The sequence below is a fragment of the Gopherus flavomarginatus genome, chromosome 1 (genome assembly GCF_025201925.1).
Source record: "Gopherus flavomarginatus isolate rGopFla2 chromosome 1, rGopFla2.mat.asm, whole genome shotgun sequence".
In the NCBI taxonomy this organism is placed as follows: domain Eukaryota; kingdom Metazoa; phylum Chordata; order Testudines; family Testudinidae; genus Gopherus; species Gopherus flavomarginatus.
The window spans coordinates 142,875,001-142,896,171 of NC_066617.1; the positions used below are offsets into that span (position 1 = coordinate 142,875,001).

Genomic DNA, 21,171 nt, shown 5'->3' on the forward strand with positions numbered 1-21,171 from the left:
TGTGGGGTTTTTACAAGGTGTGTGTTGATAAATGAGGGAAGGAGGTGCGGCCGGTTTTTCCAACAGTCTGTTCTGATCTATTCTTACTTTCCCTGCAGTGGATGTAGTATGCAATTGTTCCCTATGGGCATAGGGACTGTCCCCTAGTCACAAGACTTGTGGTGAGGACTCTTTCACCCTTGGGATTACCACTGTATGGAGTGGAAAGCCCCTCATATACCAGCTGACTGGATACCTTGCATGAGAGACAATTGATTCCTTTCCTATATGTTCCAGGCCCACAGCTCCTCTTTCATGCTCTGTCCTATATTTTGCAGGGTCTATTTTTGCAGTCTTCAATGGAGAGCGACTGTACAGATCAATGATGAGGACCAGCCCTCGCAGGCCCCTGATTCTCAAGAGACGAAAACTGTCCCTCCAAGATGGCAGTGCATCCAACTCTCCAGCAAGAGATGAACCGGATGGGGAGAGTAAAGGAGTCCCCAAGCAGGAGCATAGCAGAGAGGACAAACCCAGGGACAGAGTGGAGTGTGGCGCCCAGAAATTCCCAGCAGGAATAAAGATAATTAATCACCCTACCATGCCCAACACCCAGGTGGTGATCATCCCTCCTGATGCTGACATCCAGAGTATCATCAAGGCTCTGACAGCCAAGGGGAGAGAATGTGGCAGCAATGGGCCCAACAAGTTCATTCTTATCAGCAGTGGGGGCAGCTCTCGCCCCACAGGCTCAGCAGCAACTCAGCAGACGCTCCAATCAAAGGATGAGACGAGCACAGCAACAAAGAGGGCCAGAGCAGCAGATTGTCAGGGTGGAGAGAACAACCCCAAACAAAACCCTGATAAAACTGTGGAAAGGGCAGTACTGTGGCCTCCACAGGTCAATTCCATGGGAGGACAAGAACAGGAAGGAAACAGTACGTAGGCTGTTCCCTTCTATTGGCCTCTTAAGTGCAATGAGGGGTGGGTGGGTGTGGGAGGTCTGTGCCTTGCTCAATATGGGAGAGTGCAGTGGTGAAAAATGTGAAATTTCAAGCAGCCCAGCTGGTTAGTTTATTAGCCTTCTACATATGGTGACGGGTTCAGATACTGAATCCAGGTCAAAATCAGTGATCTTAGGGCATGCTGTTTCCCATAGAGTTTGCAGGGTGTGTTAAAGTTCAAGACTTTGGCATACTGACAGAATGGGAGGTGAGGTGGGTCAGAACTACAGGAGTAAAGGGTTTTGCTGCCTGGAACAAAGATGTTGAGTTCATTGGCTAGTAAATGTCCGATGACATTTTTTAAGCATTGCTCTCAGCGCTCACTCTGGGCCAGGGCAGATGAAGCTTCAGATCCAATTTGGGATTTTTAGGTTTGGAGACTTTCCAGCAATTGGGCTGATCTACAGCTAAATCAGGAGCTCTGGCTAGGTCCACAAGATGTTTTAGCCTCAGAGCTCCATCTGGTGCATCTAGCTCGAGATGGGAAACTTGGGCCCATTTTGGGAGACCTGGCTGGGGCCTCTCTTTAGGTATCTGAGATGGCAGCAGGTGAGCAGGACTCTCGGTTTGTTTGCCTGCAGGCAGTGGAGACGCAACAAACAGCGGGTTGGATAACAGTCTGACTAACATCCAATGGCTAGGGAAGATGAGCTCTGATGGGCTGGGCCCCTGTACTGTGAAACAAGAGATGGAGAAGGAGAACCAGACACCCATGCAGGAGAGGATCAAGGTAAGGAGGGAGATGATGGGGTACATAATAGAGCAGGGGTAGGCAACCAAAAGCGGCACTCGAGCTGATTTTCATTGGCACTCACACTGCCTGGGTCCTGGCCACTGGTCCGGGGAGCTCTGCATTTTAATTTTAAATGAAGCTTCTTAAACATTTTAAAAACCTTATTTACTTTACATACAACAATAGTTTAGTTCTATATTATAGACTTATAGAAAGAGGCCTTCTAAAAATGTTAAAATGTATTACTGGCACACAAAACCTTAAATTAGAGTGAATAAATGAAGACTCAGCATAGCACTTCTGAAAGGTTGCCGACCCCTGTAATAGAGTAAACCTCTGGAAACTGAAGACAGGATATGTGGGTGAGAACATTCAAAGGGAGTAGACATGATGAAATCTGGGTAACATGTGCCTCTGCCAAGTTGATCTGTGCAACAGAGTCCTCAGGCTAAGAGGAACTTCCTTGTAACTTTCCTAGGCCCCTGCAACTTTCACAGTTTCCTCCTTTTTTCTTCCAGACTGAAGAAGACTCCATTCCTGCCACTGCTACCTTCTCCTCCTTGTGGCAGGACTCAATGTTAGAACGGCCCCCCTACTCCTATATGGCCATGATCCAGTTTGCCATCAACAGCACGGAGAAGAAGCGCATGACCCTGAAGGATATCTATACCTGGATTGAGGACCATTTTCCTTATTTCAGATATGTGGCCAAGCCAGGCTGGAAGGTAAAATGTGCTGCTGGGGACGCACCTGACTCCACACCTAGGTGTGGGCAACAGAATTTTAGGGCTTGTCTATACTTCTGGCTAAATCACACACAGTGGTGTCACTTTAGTGGGTCTAGTGAAGACAAGTTGATGGCAGAGTGCTCTCCTGTTGAGATCTGTACTTCAGCTCCCTGAGAGGCAGGAAAGTAAGTCAGCAGTAGACACTGCTGCAAATCAAACATAGTTACATAGCATAACTTAAGTTGATTTACAGCGTTAGTATAGACCAGCCCTCATGCTAAGGGGATGCTTGCTTGGAGAATTGCTGCTGCTGCTGCTGTTTTTTTTGGCATCCAAAGGAACAAGCAACCATGAAACAGGATGGAAAATAGTTTGAAACTAAGGGCCCTCTTCAATTCTTTATGTTCGCTTTTCCATCTCAAACACCCTAGCATCCTCTCTCAACTCCTCTCAGGCAGGAGAGAGGGGGCTGGCTGATTACTGGGCTCGAAGCTGGAATATCTTTGGTGAGAGCACTAAGGGGCTTTAGTGATGGAGATATAAGCAGTTACCAGGTGAGCATGAAGGGCCGTGGTCTGCCAGGACGGTGTTCCCCTGCCTGAGTTGTAGTGTCTTAGGCTCCTACCTATGCTTGGTTGCCAAAAACATTAAGGTCTTTCCTCTCTACCCAGAACTCCATTCGACACAATCTATCCCTTCACGATATGTTTGTCCGGGAGATGTCTGCTAATGGTAAAATCTCCTTCTGGACCATTCACCCTGATGCCAATCGCTATCTGACGCTGGACCAAGTGTTCAAGGTGAGTGGCTCTTGGGAAGGAAAACAGGTAGGCTTCCCAGTTCCTGAATGCCAGGACATCTAACTGCATCTGATTTTAATAGGGAGGTGAAGCCCTCTTGGCATGTGGACTCAGTCCAACTTCTAGAGAACGAAGTCACTATTAACTTTACAAGTGGCGGGTTCCCTGTTTTGAAGAGGGAGGTAGCCTGGATGGGCTGGAGCACCTTTGAGGCAACAGGGCTCTCCAGGTGCAGTGTAGCAATGTGAATAGTGAAGGAGGTAGAATAAGCTTTCAACCAGCTGCTTTCCAAAGGCTTGACGCAAACTTGCATGGTAGCTAATGGAAAGAATCCCATTGACTTAAATGAGAGTTAGGTTGGGCCTTTAATGCACTACATAGCTGTGTTTGACCAGCCATGCAGGCAGAATTGCCCTGTGTCACCTGGGGGCTGTGGAAGGGGTCTCTTTGTGAAAGGAATGGAGATCTTCTCTTGCTGCAATGATTTTCAGAGCAGGCAGGGTGAACGCTTCCTGTGTTTTCTCCCTGGTGGGTGGGCATGTTCAATAGCTGGTTGTTCTGACTTTGGAACTTTTTGCAAGGGTTAATGTCCCATATTTTTTCCCCCTTTGGTTGGTAACTTCCTCTTATTTTTCTCCCTCCTGATGCCTTGCTGCCACCAGCCGCTGGATGCAGGGTCACCAACATCGCCTGAGTACTCTGAATCAGTAAGACTTTCCCTCTGGCTCGGGGCTTGGGCTGCTTTTCCTTTTGCCAGTCATTGCAGGAAAGGACAGGATGCTTGGGGAGGGGGAATGAGTCACCACAGCTATCAGTCCAATAGCTTTTTGCACACCTTTCTTGGGGAAGGAGACATGCCTGATATAATGGAGATCCAAGTTTCTAACTGCTGCAGAAAATGCACTAGCTGGTGAAGACCTGATAATGCTGGATGGATATTTGCAGAAGCATATAACAGCTGCATGCACGTATCTATTAGGCGCAGCGAGGTGCCGGCAGCTGAATATTGGCCTGAAATGTGTCTCCAGAGAACAAACCCAGCCAGAAGCTTCAGGTACCACCCTCCCTGGCAGCAGCTCCTCTCTTTTCTGGGCTGTGGCTTCAGGAAGGGCAAAATCTCTGCACTACTTTCTTCTCCCTGGAAGCTCCATGACTTTTGGCATGATGGAAATTGGTGCTGCCTCCTTCACCTCCAGCAGTGTAGTGATAACAGATGTGCAAGCAGCTAGCCAGACTTGTCTCCATTTCCTTTCCAACCCCATCCCTCTTTCCACTTGCTTAGATCTTCAATTCCTCTTTCGCTCTGCTGTTCCACTTGAGCATTTTGGGCTATGGTTTGTATGAAAGACACTACATACTATAAAGCTGTACTGTTCACCTTTCCTCAGGCAGAGAGGACACCAAAATCAGGTCATTTCTCCTGCACCAGAGACCACAGCTGGAGAAGCTCCTTCATGCCAGTTCACCCTCTACAAGGCTTTAGGGTGGCAGCTGGCAGAGGGATGACATGGGCATACAGTGGCAGGTGGCACACAGTCTACAGGTGGTAACGATTGCTCTCTCGGCACTAGCTCAGCACAGGCCTCTGGATCCACGTTCCTAAGTGAAGCAGTCGAACAGAGAGAGGTTCTTCTCTTTAACTCTCTTTTCCCCTCTTTCTCATCCCACAATGACGATAGCAGCAAAAACGTCACATTCCAGAACTCCAGAAGAACACAGGCGGGAACAGCAGCTACAAAACTGAGCCACAGAATGCACGTGAGTGTACACATCTGTCTTGGACAGAGAGACAGCCAGTCCCCTAACCAGGGTGATGGGCACTTGATCCCAAACTGCTATTCCCAGCCTGTAGGAAAAGAAATGGAAATTGCTGTCCAGCATTGCCTGCATGCAGGCTTGCCACAGCCGCTCCTGTCTGACAGGTTTGGAGCTGAGGGTAGGGCTGCTACATCTGAATGAGGACATCTCGGGGAGTGGGAGACCTGCTACAGGGACTGGGGCTCAAAGGGAGTAGGAGCCGAGTTCTATGGGGAGCAGTATCCCAACCCAAGACACCTTGAGCTGAGGGGGCTTTTTCACATAACTATACAGAAAAGGCAGCGAAGGGTGAGTCCCTCCGTGGAATTAGCTGGTCATTTTCTGGGATTGAGGATGATTCAAGCCCCCCAGCTCTTAACTGGCTAGTCCCTGCTGTGTGGTGGGGGAGGTGAAGAGGCTCCCCAGAGCAGGACACTAGCTGATCCATTCTCTTTCCTTCCAGGCCGAAAGATGAAGCCTTTGCTTCCTCGCGTCAGCTCCTACCTGGTTCCAATCCAGTTTCCTGTGAGCCAACCTCTCATCCTGCAGTCCTCCCTGACGGTGCCTCAGCCCATGGCCCAGGGAGCCTCCCTCAATGGCTCAGAAGTTATCCGGAGCAGCAAGCGTGTACGCATTGCTCCAAAGGTTAGTGTTTCTTCTAGCCTTGGGCTTCTGTGGTGCCAGTCTCCCCTGCTCTTTATGGGGTTTTCTTGCCCACTCTCTCTACTGCTGTCAAACGCTCGTGCTTCCAGCAGTGGGACTGTAGCGGGTTGGCGTTCGGCTGCACCTGCCTTCCATCCCCCATTCCTAAGGTGACTGTTCTCCTCTAGTTGTCTTGTCATGGGTAGGCAGCTTTTTAGTTCACACAGGGATTCTCCTCTCACAGTGTGAACCAACGACTCCTCCAGTGTCCAGCCACAATGAACCAGAGACAGGAGCAACGTGGATTCTCTCCTTTTTTCAAGCCTTTATTCAGTTACTAATGGAACTGCGTTGCTCTCTTGACCCATTCTGGTCTCCCTTAACATTTTGAAAAGCGTGGTTTTTGCCTCTTTCAGAAGCACCCAGCTCTCCTCACGACCTGCATCCCCCAACCACAATATTCCTTGGGTTCACAGTGCCTCCCCAGAAATACTGCTCTCCAGGGACACCATCTGTTGGTGCTGTGCCAAGATCCTTCTCATGCGCTTTGCCGGCTCCTCTCTGTCTAATTGTGTTATTGCCACTGACTTCAGCAATGTGCCTTCTTTTCCCCCACCGCCCTCTCCCTGGTCCCAAAGCTCTACTGTACCTCTCCTTCTTGCTGCATTTCCTGCCCTGTGATTTTTTTTCTTTCTCTAAACCCCTGCTTACTCACTGTGCTATGTCATTTCTCACTTCTTGCTTCCCATGTAGGTGTTGCCGTCCACTGAAGAGCCATCCTCATTCTTGCCCACAGGGCCTGTGAAGGAGAAGAGTCACTGTGATGAAAGGCCGCCCCCATTTGCCCCAAGCCAATCTGTAAAGGAGAACAACTCCCAGCCTGGTGAAGCGCTAGCCTGTTTCCCTGCAGCCCTGTGTATAAAGGAGGAGAAGGAGGACTCCTATCCTGACAAATGGCTGCCCTCATTCCCCCCCGTCTTGTCTATAAAGGAGGAACCAGTGCAGTCCGATGAAGAGACAGGCCTGTTGCTCCCAGTACCATGTGTGAAGCGAGAGAAACACTTTACCATGCTGAAGTCCCCGCCCCGGGGTGTATCTGACACGGTGATTATAAAGAGACGGAAGATGGGCAGGTCCAGAAGGAAACAGCACCTAGTGCTGCCTTGCTCAGAAGAGCCAGTCCTGGTTCTGCCAGAGAGCTGTGGCTCTGACTCCTTCAGGCTAGTGTCAGACCTTCCTTTCCTGCAGGAAACCCAGTCTCTGGAGCTCAGCTGCTCACAGGAGGAGGGTGGCCCCTTTAAAACACCAGTCAAGGAGATGTTCTGCAAGCTGCCAGTTTCCTCCACCCCTAGCAAAGTCCCAACTGCTACTCCATCAATGGGGAGCCCTGACTCCTGGAGACTTGCATCCATTGCTAAAGAAAGCAGTGAGCTGGACTTCAGCCCCGTGAGAACCCCTCAGGTGCCATTCACTTCCCTCCAGGAAAACTTGGACTTGCTGGGCTTCAACAGCACTCCCCTTAAAAACTCCTTGTTTGACTCCCCTCGACAGCTTCTCCAAACAGAGTCCAATGACATGGTTTCCAGGCCCCTTACAAGCTCTCCTGCTTCCAATCCTGAATCCACCAAGCAATCATCCCCAGAATTACCAGCCTCTGGACTACCTGAGAATCAGTCTCTCATGGAGGGCCTGGTCCTGGACACCATGAACAACAGCCTGAGCAAAATCCTGCTGGATATCAGCTTTTCTGGTCTAGAGGATGACATCCTGGGGCCAGAGATGAGCTGGTCTCAGTTTATTCCTGAACTGAGATAGGCTGTGTTTGGCTTATTCCCAAGCTGTAATGGACACTGAGCTATACTGAGACTTGCTCAGATGGGATATGCAGGGGCCCATAATGTGGTTTTGACTTATTCCCATTGGGAATACTGGGCTGTACTGAGATCTGCTTGGCTGGAAAACAGACACGCCCATTGGCTGCTATGAGTTCACTTATGAGCTGTAATAAATATTGGTCTGGGACAGGCTGGGGCTTATTGGTTGGTCTTGCCTCAGGCCTGAGTTAGTGGAGAAACAGAGTCCTTTCTGAAAAGGTTACAGGGAAGGTTTCCAGGTGGGTGCTGAATCACCCTGCCATCTAAGGGGTTGGAGGCGATGAGGATAGGCCTCTCCAAAGTACATCTATTGGAGGGAGAAAAGTCCCAAGCGTTTCCCAGCTTTGTCCTAAACAATTCCCTTCCTTTGACTGTGCTCCACTCTCCTGAGGTGTCTTGCCTGTCATGACTCTGTAAATATTGTACATTCCTTAAATTAGCTTTTAATTATAAATGTCACTTTATTCTTTTAGAACTTTTATGGGAATAGAAATGGGTGGTAAAGCGCTTGATCTGAAGCACTCTCCCTGTCTCTTCCCTCTGAACCAGGTTGAATGCATCAGATGCCATTTTTGGTCTTCCCTCACTTCAGAAAAACATTGGTATAGGTCGCTTTGAATGTTGGCAGGGGCAGAGGTTGAAAGATCACCCCTCTCTCGGTGTGTGTCTATTCCAATTGCAACGTAACAGCTTGTTATAGTATAGCCCTGCTAAACCCCTTTGCTTGGACTTTGTCTCACAGATAAGTCATCCCAGCTGTGGTGATGAAGAGCAGTCGCTCTTAAATCTAGGTCTGATTTCTTGGGTGCCACACACCAGATCCCTGACAATGTCCACTTGGAGGCCTAGCTACATTTAGCGCTGCAGCTCAGACTGACATTTAGCTGAATGCTTCAAGCCACCCTAATCAGTCCCAACAATTGAAGTGGTTGAGAGGAATTGTAAGATGGATGTTAAAATCTTCACTTAAAAATATGCCGTCTCTTGAAACTCACTTGTGTATCTTCCACTGCAGTGGAATAGGGCAGCTGGTGCGAGTCCTCTGGTGTTTATGTAATAAGAAGGAATGTGCCCTGGAAGGACTTTAAATGGGGCCTCTGTTCAGAAACAAAATAAGACACAGACATACCTCAACCAAACCGTTTCCATTTCCTGTCTATAAACTGGGGGACGAATTGCTGGGCCACGTGCTGCCGTTGCTGCTTTCAGGGGTCAGAGTCAGCACTGCTATTCTAACTTTCTCTGTTGGTGCGACTGGTTTTTAGCAAATAACTCGCGGTTGATAATGCAACAAGGAGTTAATTTCCCTTGCCTAATATTCATGCTCTAGCACTGTGACTCAGTTTTGAAAGCAAGCCCTAGACTAATTCAAGAGGCATGTGGGGTGGAAAAGAACTGAGGGGGGGAGGGAAAGAAGGCTGAGTCGGATTCCATCCTGCCAATGTTTGGGGAATCCCACAATTGTAGGCAGTTCCTAGGATCTGTTCTGGTAGCTGTCCACAGCTGAAGGCCCAGACAGAAATCTGCTGCTCTTAGCTTTTTTCCTCCTGAGTTTTGAGAACACCAGGATCATGGTTCCCTACAGTCACCACTTCCCACTTCTCCCCATCTGAAATGCTGCTTAGCTTTAGGGGCCAGGGGGAGCAAAAACAAAAGTTTTTCAAAAATAGAAGGGTGAGGTGGAAAAAAAAGGAACAAGCAAGGGACGAAAGGAAAGCAGCAAATAGGTAGGAAAGAAGGGAGATGGTGGCAACTGTGTCCACCAATGGAGCAGGGAGCCCATCCACCAGTGTATCACATGTAGGAGCTCCAGTAAAAGACTAGAAGACAATTGGCTAGCCCTAAGCCACTGTTTGGAATTCTAACCAAAGCATGTTTAATAGAAAATTTTAATACCCGATCCGAGCCTTGCTTCAGTGTATTGTCTCTGATAGATTAGTAGCAGATGCTTTAGAGGAAAGTGCAAGAAACGCCACATAGACCATTAAGAAATAATATGCGCCTAGGAGAAGCACTCATACAATTAGATATTGTCCATATCAATGTGTAATCTTTTTTCTGAATCCTACTAAGCTGTTGGCTTCAATGACATCCTGTGTCCCTGAGTTCCAGAGATTAACACATCGGGGGGGGGGAGAATAATCTGTTGTAATTTGTTTTTCCCCCACCTCCTCCTTTATTCCTGAAATCTAATCTTGGGAGATAGAGTTGCAAGGGCTCTGTAGCCTTACCAATAAAACAAAGAGAGGATGGGAGACTGGTGTTTTTATTAAGGTGGAATCATAGTAGGGAAAGCTTAGATTAGACCGTAAAGCCCCACTGGTTAGCACCAGCCTTTGCATTTAGAGGGACACAAATCTCAGGAATTTCTAACAATACCTGGTAGTATCCTTCTAACCACAAAGGCTGGTGCTAGCCAGTGGGACTTTAAGGTCCAGTCCAAGCTTTTCCTAGCATGATTCCACCTTCATAACACCATTTTCCCCTCGTCCCTTTGTTTTATGGGAAAGGAGACCAAATCCTTGCAGCTCCATCAGATAACATTCTCAGAATTTTTGTCGATAGCTTCAGACAATAGAGTGCTGAGTGTGACCCAGTCCTACCCATCTTAATTAGTGCACTAATGATTTATGAACTGTAGAGGTTTTTTCCATAAGGGAAAAGTATAGAAAGTAAATATGAAAGATATTAGGTTCCATGTTGTCCATGTCCTTGGGGCCAATGCAGGACTGTTTCCTCAATTATGGTTTCTGTAGTCAGGCTGATCTTGTCTCCAACCAGGACTGAAAGGTAAACCCTACTTTCATGAGCTTTTATTTGATAAAACTAATCTGTTTGGGGTCCCCCAGCCTGCTAGTTAAGTATATCTCTCCTGTCTTTAGAAAACTAATTCTACACAAGTTTTGGGTATCCCTCCTCCACTTGAACTTAAAAGTCCATATTTACCTCTGTACCTTTTCAAATATTGTAGTTATGCTCTTTCATGCCTCTCCCTTGGTGGTCATTTGCCTAAGACCTAGATATTTAGGTTCGAATCCTCCCTCAGATGTCAGTCCCAAACTACATAATCAGGTTTGTTGCTGTTTTCTTGACTTCCCTCCATCTACTCTGTCCAGAATAGAATATGCCAAGTGTGACTATGCTGTTGTTATTCCCCTCCACCCCCACACTCCATTATGTGATATCTACAAATACAGCATAAAAGCATACCTGTGATTGCATGCTCCCTTTTGGCACACACTGGAAGGGGATTATATCAGGTGCAGTGGCTTCTGTTCACTAATGCACATTCAAACAGAAAATGCAGAAATGAAAAGGGGATACAAGCAGCTTCCACTAGTTTCAGAGCAAAAATGCAATTGTTCACCAGTCAGTTCACACTGAAATACTAAATGGAAGAGCTAAGTTCTGATGGGTCTAAGTAGACAGGCAGGAGACCTAAAGATGAGATTTTCAAAAGCAATGCAGTGCTTGCCTAAAGGGAGTTTAGTCATTAACTGCAAATGGAGTAGCAGTAGACCAATGCTAAGTGCTTCTGAAAATCTCAGTCTGTATAGGCAGCAAAGAGCTAAGTACATAAGAAGCCTGTCAGAGAGCTGTGTTCTACTGGACGGAGCACGTGGCTGAGAGGCAGCAGACTTCAGTTCTATTCCCACTTATTTTCACCTGTCCATGCCTCAGGGATTCTAAAGCCAGATGGGACCCTTATGATCATCTAGTCTGACCTGTATGTCATAGGACAGAGAATTTCACCAAATGGTTCCTGCTTCAAGTCCGTAACTTCTGGTTGAGCCTCAAGTTTCCTCATCTCTAAGGAGGAGATAAATTTGCCTCTAGAGTGCTTTGAGGTGATGAAGTGCTACTTAACTGCTAGGTATTGCTGTTACCCTGAAACTGAAAAACATTCAGTGGGCAAGAGGGCTCTCTTGCCTTTAGTTTACCTGCAAATGTCCTTTCAAGATTCTAGAGGGCTGGTCTACACTGGGGGCCGGGGGGGGGAGGGAAATCGATCTAAGTACGCAACTTCAGCTACGTGAATAGCGTAGCTGAAGTCGAAGTATCTTAGATTGATTTACCTGTCATCCTCAGGGCGCGGGATTGACGTCCACAGCTCCCCCTGTCGATTCCACTACCGCCATTCATGCTGGTGGAGTTCTGGAGTTGACGGGAGCGCTTTAGGGGATCGATATATCGGCTCTAGATGAGATGCGATATATCGATCCCCGAGAAATTGATCACTACCCACCGATACGGCAGGTAGTCTAGATGTACCCTCAGTTCATCTGCTCCTGCTTCAGCCCCAGCTGAAGTCATAGTTCTCTGTACATGACATCACAAGTGGCTGCTGTGGAAATTGATCTGTGTAATGCAGCTCTCAGGAGGAGATCCAAGGCCCAGAGGTAGATGGGAAAACAAGAGAGCATGAAGCTAAATCCTAGGTCTGCACAGGGGAGCAAGCCATGGAAGGAAGAGAGAGGGAGCAGGAGTGAGGCCTGCAGAGGAGTCGAGCAGCCATTCATTGTTTTCCTCTTTTGAATATTTTTTTAGCCTTTGTCATTCTTTCAGCCTTTGCAGCATTTTGTTTTTATTCAAATGAAACCCCACCATCTGCAGTTCTGGAACTGGGCTGGTAATATGCCTGAAGGAGAACTTTAGAATGTCTCAAAATTATAACCTAGACATCATTGTCTAATTGCAAATCTCAGAAGGTAAACATCTGTGGGCGAAGTCTGGACTGTGCTCTATTGCCATCAGCTTTATAGAAACTCTGTGGGTAAGTATGACTGTACTATAGTTGCTATAACAACAAGTAAATACACAAATGCCCCACAGAACTAGAGCTCTGTGGACTTCCTTACATGGGAAACGGGCTATGTCTGAGAAGGTAGTCACCTCAAAGCCCTTCTTTGGGATGCCCAAGAAGGTGAGATCTTTGTGCCCAGTTTGCCTGGAGAAAATGTTCCATGAAAAGAAACAGTGACTTCTCCAAGTGTCTGGAAGGGTGCTTGTGGCATGACAGTCTCTTTACAGTCAGCAAATAATATTTGTTCTTGAAGTTCTTCCTTTGTGGAAGAGACCTACTGATCTGAGAGAATGGTCTTTCCATAGCTGGGGTCCTAATTCTGTATTGAATTCCACATTGACAGAGAAGATCTCACTTTCTTTTTCATTCCAGAAGCTTAAGTACATCTTCTCTAGAACGGTATGGGTATCATCCCTAGTTCATGATAGATCATATTTCCTGAAGGGTTCATTTCAAACTAGGAACTGAATAGATGCCTAAAGCAGGATTGGCTTTCCTTTCTTCTCAGAGTGGCAGTGCACAATACCCGCAGAGAACATAGAGTGCAAGCAAAGATGCTGTGCAGGACACATCTCTGCAGAGTGGGTGTGGGAGCCCTGTGCTTACCCCATTGCAATGAATCTTCTGTAATTTGTGCTGTTTACAGCAATGCTGGTGACTTTTAAAGATTTCTCATTTCTTATGGTAGTGTCCAGGGGCTAACTAAGAACAGTGCCCCCTTGTGCCAGGCACTGTACAAACAATAATAGAAAGTCCCTGTCCCCAAGGAGCCTACACTCTGAATAGAGAAGGTAGACAAAGGGTAGGGGAGAGGGATAGAATGTAGAAGCAGAGTGAATGATGAGATGGCACCATTTTTTTTAAATCTGTTTTGTTATTTCAGCCCTTTCAGTGTTAGGAGAGGACTAGCTAGCTGGCAAGACAAAGGACAAGAGGGGGATGGAGGGGTAGACAGAGTGAGGAAGGGGTTACAGAGGGGAAGGAAGGGAGGGGCAGGAAAGGATGGAGCAAACAGCCAGTCAGCACATGGAAGAGAGTGGTGAGAGTGCAAACTGCAGAAAGTTGTATGATGACAGCATCTGGTCATTTGGTCCCTCAAGAAGGTACATACCTTCACACTAAGTAAACTGAAGTTATGGATACTCCCTCTAGTGTCAAGTGCCCTCTTGGATAGATGTGAACTGACTCTCCTCCCCCCTCCCTTGGAGGAAAACAGGTATCTCTGGATTGGGCTGTTTAGTGAGATTGTCCCCATGGAGACTCTTTGTAAATTTCTGGCAGTACAGCATGCTAGTTACTGGGACAGTGGGTGAGGTGGAGGGTACTTTAAGCCTTGTACTACTCTCTGTTTATAGAAATGGGAAATGTTCTGTTTCTCTCCCTTTGGGAGCCAGAACTGGATTAGCAGGGCACTGCAGGGCAGGACTGGGGGGCATTGGCAGAGCTGTGTGGGGAGCCCAGCACTGGAATAACAGGGGGCTGCAGAGTAGGCCTGAGGGGCAATGGCAGAGCTGTGTAGGGAGCCCAGCACTGGGATGGCAGGGGGCTGCAGGGCAGGACTGAGGGGCATTGGCAGAGCTGTGTGGGGAAAGTTTACAGATGAACACTGCAAATTGAGACTTTGCCCACTGTATTCAGGAGCTGCAAGCTATGACAAGAACATTGGGATGGTAGAGGTCTTTACTGAGGGCTGGTTTTATCAAATGTTTTCTCCCTGCTTTTTCCCAGCTAGGCCTTGTCTGGGATCTTTTGCAGATGACCACTTGGGCAGAGCATGAGTTCTTGTGTAAAGAGAGGCATAGTGCATGGCCAGGGTTTTCCCCAAGAGCTTATCATAAACTGGCAGTTGCAAGACCACCATGCACAGACATCAAGATCAAAGTTCATCAGAAACTGCGCTGCCCCTGGGAAGACACTAGCCGCTGGCACATCTGGGGATACCACACCTGGCTGGATGTAGGGAGGCTGCCACCACTCTTCCCTTCAAGGCCGGACATACCTTATGACAGCAACGTGTGGCGATGGATTACTGCTCCCAGGACATACTGCATGCCCCAGCTGCCCGTTCCACCTCCCTCAGAGATGGATGGGAACACTTACCTCAAGTTCGTTGCACAGGGAGCTCTGTTTTTAGACAAGAAACATACGGAAAGAGCTGTGGCCCAAATACAGAAAGAGCTACAGGAATGCAAGCGACTGAAGATGATGAGTGAGTGCCGAGCTCCCCCCATAAACAGCCAGGGAAATATTTTGCCTCCTCAGGACTTCAACCGGTAAGGAGTACTGATTTCCCCACGCCTCATCAGTTGCTGTGAAGCACATGGCAGGGCATGGAAACTTAACCACCGGCTCACAAAGGACTGGTGGTAGCTGGGCTTCCAACTACATATGACACATCTAGTATTGCCCATTGTCTGGCACTGGATAGCTGGGCAGATTTTATAGACTCCGATTTTATAATTCCTGGGTTACATCGTGGTCATAATATTGTTGGTGTCTCCCCTCCACAGGAGACGTGGTCCAATGGACTGTGCACTGCATTAGAAGAGTGCTTATTTCCAAGTCATTTGTGTGATCTTGGGCAACAGTAATCAGTGCTCTGTCCTCAGATTTTGCCTCTGTAAAATAGGGATAATGGAGTCACAGATTCTAACACCAGAAGGGACCATCAGCTATGTTAGATATTAGGGAAATATTTCTAACTATGAGGGTAGTTAACCTGTAAACCTGTATAGAAGTGGGGAGGTCACCGGTGCCAGAACTGTGGCCCTGCTCCTCCTCTTCCCCCGCCCCCCCGCAGACCCCATCCCCTGGGCAGGCTGGAAGCTGCAGCCAGGCCATGGTAAGAGCCAGTTGAGGAGCTTGGGGTGCTGTGGGGAGTCCTGGGTGGGGGTCTCAAAAGCAGTCCCTAGCCAATGTCCTCTCTGGGACTCCCCACAGCAGCCTGGGTTCTCTGGGTGGCTTTTACCATGTCCTGGTTCAGGATTCCAGCCTGTCCAGCGCCCTGCAGGGAAAAGGAGGAGCAGGAGGCAGTGCCCCATGATGAGGTGGGGGGAGGCAAATGTTCTTTGTAACCAGGGTCCCAATAAATCTTAATCTGCCTCTGCCAAGGATAGCCTGGTTCTCTCCGAAAGGTTTAACCTTAACTCTGAGGAGAAAGCTTAGTCCCTACAGAGCTGAGCACCCCGGGCTTGAGTTCCCTGAGCACTCACTCGAGTAATGCTTTAATCCTTGGCCTGGAATGCCATTGCAACGTGGAGCCAAAACTCCACATCAGCAACTGAGCTGCAAACACCATCCCTGCCCTTGGACCCCTGACTAGCTAGGGGATGGGTAGGAGATGGCCTCTCCACCCCAACCCCAGCACACCCTTAGCTGGCTATAGAGCTGACAGAAGATCACACCCTGCTGACAAGGTCTCTTCCTACTGGAAGATGAGGATGCCATTCAGGTAGAGGCTACAGGAGAGGACATGTGCAGCAGGTACAGGAAGCAGCCTGAGTGTGTGGCCACCATGGCCTGTCTACACAGCCAGTATTGACAGACTCAAGGTAGCGGGGCTTGCGCTGGCACTCTGAAAATAGACAGCACTTTGAAGTTGTGGCTCAGGCTGGCACTTGAGCTCTGAAGCCTACGGAGGGGAGTAGGCTTCAGAGCCTGAGTCCAACCACAGCTTCAAAGAGCTGTCTACATAGTTGGTTTTAGAGCCCTGGAGCAAGCCCTGCTAGCCCAAGTCTGTTGACCTGGGCTGGAAGGCTCAGTGCTGTGGGCTGCATAGTCATACCTTATGAGCTTGTGTAACCACCAAATGCAGAGAGCAGGGCAACCTAGAAGAACGCAGAGATGTTTAGAAGAGAAGTGTAGTAGTTGCTGAATGTACTTAGTAGCTATTTCTGAAGCTGTACTGAAAGTTTCCATTCAGGGCAGGCAATCTTGCAGGTACCACACATTCACCCTCTGAGGGCAAAGCCAATCGGAGTTCAGGTGGAAAGGATTATAAATATGGGAGTTGCAGACAGCCTGCCGGACTTAGTGACTGATCAGTGCAGGACCAAGAGATGTGTCTGCGGTGGAGGCTGTATCCTAATGCCTGTGCAGCTTTGGACAGAGGCTGAAGCTCTAGAAACTGTGGAGACTGTTGGCTATGGGACTGGCATTGCTGTTGGCTGCATGGAGCTTCTGACAATTTTGCTGAGGAGATTCTGAGGTGTTTGGCAGGGTACTGAGAGGCTGCTGTTTTCCTTGGACTCTGGAGAATCCAGGTGACACCTACATTTTATGCCAAATCTCAGAGGGGAATGTATCTGCATGTGTGTACCAAAGTACAGAAGTTGATTTGTTCTGTTGAAACAGGGGACTGATCCATATAACAACAAAATGAGGAAGTCTGGATAAGTAACACCAACAGCTTGACTCTCTAGTAGTTTTAAGAAATTATTCAAAAATGTTGTTTGCAAACATTTGTGTACGTATTAAATGGTGGTTCACTAAGAAGCTGTATGGTACACTCTCTCAAGCTGACTGGCAAATGTTAATACTGACATCCAGGGGCTTTGCACACCATAGCTCTGAGGTTAGCTCTGTGTATGTTTTCTTTATACTTTTCTGCAAAGAATGTACTCTGATCTGTACTTCTGCAGAGCAGTAAGCTGCAGTGTAGGAAAAAGAAGAATGTAGTAGTTATACGTATTACCTCAGTGCTCCCCCAGCCTATTACAATTGACTACATGCAAGAATCCCCCAGAGCCCATGGGGAAGAAGGTGCCATGATCTGTGACCATAGGACCAATGTTGCTGAGCCATTTGGACTGTTTGTTTGCTGACAATGGTGTTGGAGTGATTCCTGGGTGTACTCCCGCCTCTCCAAAGGTTGAAGGAGGGTTCTCCACCCCAAGGCAAGGGGTGGGAGTTTGGAAAAACCTAACTCCAGGAAAGAAGCCCCAGCACACCAACAAGCAACTTCTTCCTGCTGTGGAAGCCTGGCTCAGACACACCCCCACTTCCTGTTAAGGTTTCATGCTGAACACAATAGTTCCATCAGCTATTTCCTGTACCAATAAGTACTGTAAGTAGACTGACCACTAGAGAGCACTCACAGCATAGAAATTAGGAATGAAACATATAAGCTCATCTATGCAGCTAGGGTTGTTTCAAGTACAGTAGATTTCCTAGTGCTGTGTCCAGCCTAGCTTAGAAGTCCCAAGGGATGAGGCTTCCACTACTTCCCTTGGGAGACTATTTTACAGCTGCCCTAATGCATCCGTCCACCAGGAAGTTTCCTCCGCCTCCCTGATATTCTGCCTAAACGTTAGTCCCTTCGTTTCATATCATTATTCCTCATTATACTGCCATGAAGCAGCTTAAACAATTGCAGGCTCTCAGTGGTATCTGAGTGACTGGTAAACATTACTCGAAGCCAAATTATTTAAGTACTGTAGATCCTTAATTCTCCTTGTTGTGTTCTCTCCCCTTTGCACGCATATGTTGCTGTGCCTGCTGGAGCCCCTGGAAGATGCCTATTCCTTTCAAACAAGGAGGTTCAGGCTAAGTCTGGCTGTAGGACAGGACACCACTCCTCCCTAGTACTGATCAGGGGATCTGCTAATGGCTAATAGGTCTGTACTTCTATGAGCAGGTTCTCCATTCCTGTGACTGGGGTCAGTCTTGAAGAATGTTCTCCAGCAGACAAGGAGACCTTTACTCAGCGCAGCATGATAACCAAGTATATTACCCCCTTCTACAGAGAGAATTAGTATTTACGGTCGGACCCTAATAATCTACCATCCCTTCAATCCTATGGGAGCTAGCTAAGTCATGGAAAAAACAGCAATTTGTCTGGAAATTTAACACATTGATCCTCCCTTCCTTTTCGACAGATACAGACACCTGACTGCAGGAAGAGGCCTGCAATTTCTCTCTGTCCAGCTGCAGCCAGTCAGACCTGCAACTAGAAACTGTTGGGATTGGCCTTGCCCCAGCCTCCAACCCCATTACCAGGAGGCAGCACAGAGACTTGCCTTGAGGAACAGCAGTCCAATCTATGAAGAGTTGCTGCAGAAATACCAGGAGCTGGCTGTGTCTGGGAGATAAGCAGGGTACCGTAACACTCCCAGCAAACAGAACCCAGAACTCTAGAGGGGCTAATTCTAAGACTCAAGAGGGCTGTTGGGGGCTATAAGCAGGGGATCCAACTACGTGGGATTGCACAAGCTGTTATGTCAGAGGACAGCAACCAGCACCCCAAATACCGAGAGTGCACTGGTGATGCAGGCAGGATCTGCCAGCGATCAGGCACCCCCAAAACAGGAAGATACCTCTGCCACTTGATATCAAATATCATCATCCAGGAACCTCCACCACAAAAACACTAATGCAACAACTTGGCTTTAAAACAGCTTGGGAGTCCCCAGCACTGAGGCACACCGGCAGCGCTTAGGTAGTACTAAGTCATGTTGATTGCCCATATTTCCCTTTATGTCTTGGATTTTGTATGTTTACCATTGAGCAGGCCTGCATTCTGATAGCCCTAGGGTCCCTGGCACCTGCCCAGGAAGATCTCCTTCTCTTTCCAGCTGTGAACTAGGTGGGTGCTGAGCTTACAGGTATCCCCAGCTACAACTGGGAAGTCCTGTTGCCCCTCTTCAAGGTATAAATGCTGAGTAGGTGGGTTGAAGCTTTCAGTTTGATTTGTGCTGGATGGGAGCTATAACAAGGCAGTGTGTGGTGCTTGGTTAGGATGAGTGGGAGTGGCCTGTTCCTAGGAAGAAAGGTTGGTCAGTATGTATCACTTGGTCTTTCTGTCAATGGTAGGGGAAGGTGTGTGGCTTAGTTGACATAGGGGTATGGAAGATTGGGAGGGTCAGTAACAGGGTGCAAGGCCTGGCTGGCATTGAGGGAGGGGATTCTGTCCCTGGGAGGAGAGCTCAGGGTGTATGTGTGGGGTGGGTATCAGGTCAGAGGGACAAGTCAGCATGGGGTCCAATGGGACTGAGGGTTTGCCTCACATGGTAAGGTTGTACCTAGGCAGAGGATTCATGAGGCATATTTGCCTGAGGGGTGGAATGCAACCATGAGGCAGGATCATTCCACCTAGTGCACAGCTTTGTATATGTGGGCAGGGTTTGCGTCAATCAAACTTTCCATCTTCAGATTCAGTATTTTATTTTCCTGCCTCAGGAAGAGCTTGGCATACCAGTGGTAACTCTCCTCTTCCACCTCCTCTTGTGGACTAGGCAAAATACTTCAGAGCACATCACACACAACGGAGTCATTCGGTAACATTCCCCTGCTCTTACTGCAGAGCACTTTCCACAGAGGTGCCACACGTGAGAATTCTGAGACCACCACTTAGGAGAGATTCTAGGTGGACTCAGGTTAGAGGGCTTATTCCTTCACCCTCTCACTTCCCTGGTCAGAGAGCAGCAATATCTGAAGGAGCCAACAATTCAAAGTTTATTGGGGTGAACTTCCAGCAAGCCATGATTCCAGTTTCCTTCCTCAGTGTCCCCCTTCCCAGCTCTGACACCACAGAGCCTTGCCTGTGTCCCTGTTCCCCTTCCCCCCCTTAGCAAAACATGATTCCAATTCCCCTCTCCCCCACTTCCTGATTGACTGCAGACTATATAGTAAAACCTGAGTTCTGCTTAGCTCTAAAACCAATCCTAACATACTGTAACATGATTATCTAACCAATTATATCCCATCACCTTAATTGGTTTACACCCAACAAAATTAATTATACAACAGACAGAAACAATCACAAAACCAGCAGAGATTATACAGACAAACAATAGGGAAATGGGGACTACAGTGATAAAACAATAAATAAATGAGATTTTCACACCCCAGCTATTGATAAGTGAGTTCTTGCCAGACAGGATACTATCAAACTAAGTTTTCTTTAAATCTTGTAGGCTCTTCCCTTTCTCTGGAGGTGATAGATGGGATCACCCAGGGCCATCCTTACCCATACACAAAGTATGCAGCTGTGTATGGCACCAGGAAACTTGGGGCACCAAATTTTCCCTATTTCCTCCCCCAGCTCACAGACTGTTTTGCAAAAGCTCCCACTTCTAAAGGTGCTGGGGCAATGTCTTTTCCTCCAGCACATGTATGTTGAAGACAGATGCCACTGAAAAAGCCCTTAGATATTCAAAACAGATGTTTTATGAAAAAGGAAACAAAAGTTGCTAGACTGTTGGCTGGAAAGTTTAAAGAGATTCAAGAGCAACGTATTATTCCACCAGTTAAAAACAATCAGCAAGAGATAGTTACACACCTTAACAAAACAAGTGTCTTTATGATAAAAACCATAGATTGAAAACCTTAGATACTCCAAGCTCTGAAGCTGTTCACCAATATCTGGAAGTAACAGGATTGCCAAAGATGAGCAAAACTGATAAAGAAATTTTAGAGGAAGAAATAACAGATGAAGAAATGATAGATGCAATAGCAAGTATGAAAGTCGTAAAACTCCAGACCTGAGGGCTTTCCACCTTACCTTTTTGCAAGGTATTTAAGGAGGTATTAGTGGGTCCCTTGAGAGTTACCTTCAGTGACATTCTGTTAAGGGAGGAACTTCCACAACCTATGAAAGAAGCTACTGTGGTGCTTCTCCCTAAAGTTGGAAAAGACCTATCTTATGCAGCTCCTATAGAGCCATAGCACTGCTGAATCATGACATAAGGTTTTAGCAAAAATATTAGCTAGCCAGTTGTGGTCCATGATCTCGGCTTATATAAATCCTGATCAAACTGGATTCATTAAGTATAGACAACATTCAGAGAGTACTTGGAACCATCCATTAATGC

At 47.6% G+C, this 21,171-nt stretch overlaps 2 protein-coding genes across 3 annotated transcripts; both read left to right on the plus strand.

The window, feature by feature from the left end:
- Positions 1 to 332: 332 nt before the first annotated feature.
- On the plus strand, positions 333 to 8,390 carry FOXM1 (forkhead box M1). Its single transcript, XM_050965258.1, has 8 exons — positions 333 to 917; positions 1,565 to 1,713; positions 2,235 to 2,441; positions 3,116 to 3,244; positions 3,907 to 3,951; positions 4,924 to 5,002; positions 5,505 to 5,686; positions 6,437 to 8,390. The coding sequence occupies exons 1-8, from the start codon at positions 362 to 364 to the stop codon at positions 7,496 to 7,498; spliced, it is 2,409 nt and encodes an 802-aa protein (XP_050821215.1). The 5' UTR covers positions 333 to 361; the 3' UTR covers positions 7,499 to 8,390.
- A 3,425-nt stretch (positions 8,391 to 11,815) lies between these two features.
- On the plus strand, positions 11,816 to 19,003 carry TEX52 (testis expressed 52). Of its 2 annotated transcripts, XM_050966607.1 has the most exons (3): positions 11,816 to 12,331; positions 14,090 to 14,634; positions 18,238 to 19,003. In XM_050966607.1, the coding sequence occupies exons 2-3, from the start codon at positions 14,117 to 14,119 to the stop codon at positions 18,449 to 18,451; spliced, it is 732 nt and encodes a 243-aa protein (XP_050822564.1). In that variant the 5' UTR covers positions 11,816 to 12,331; positions 14,090 to 14,116; the 3' UTR covers positions 18,452 to 19,003. The 2 variants fall into 2 exon arrangements, with proteins under 2 accessions (XP_050822564.1, XP_050822571.1); XM_050966614.1 differs by lacking the exon at positions 11,816 to 12,331 and having other exon boundaries at positions 13,933 to 14,634.
- The last annotated feature ends 2,168 nt before the right edge of the window (positions 19,004 to 21,171 follow it).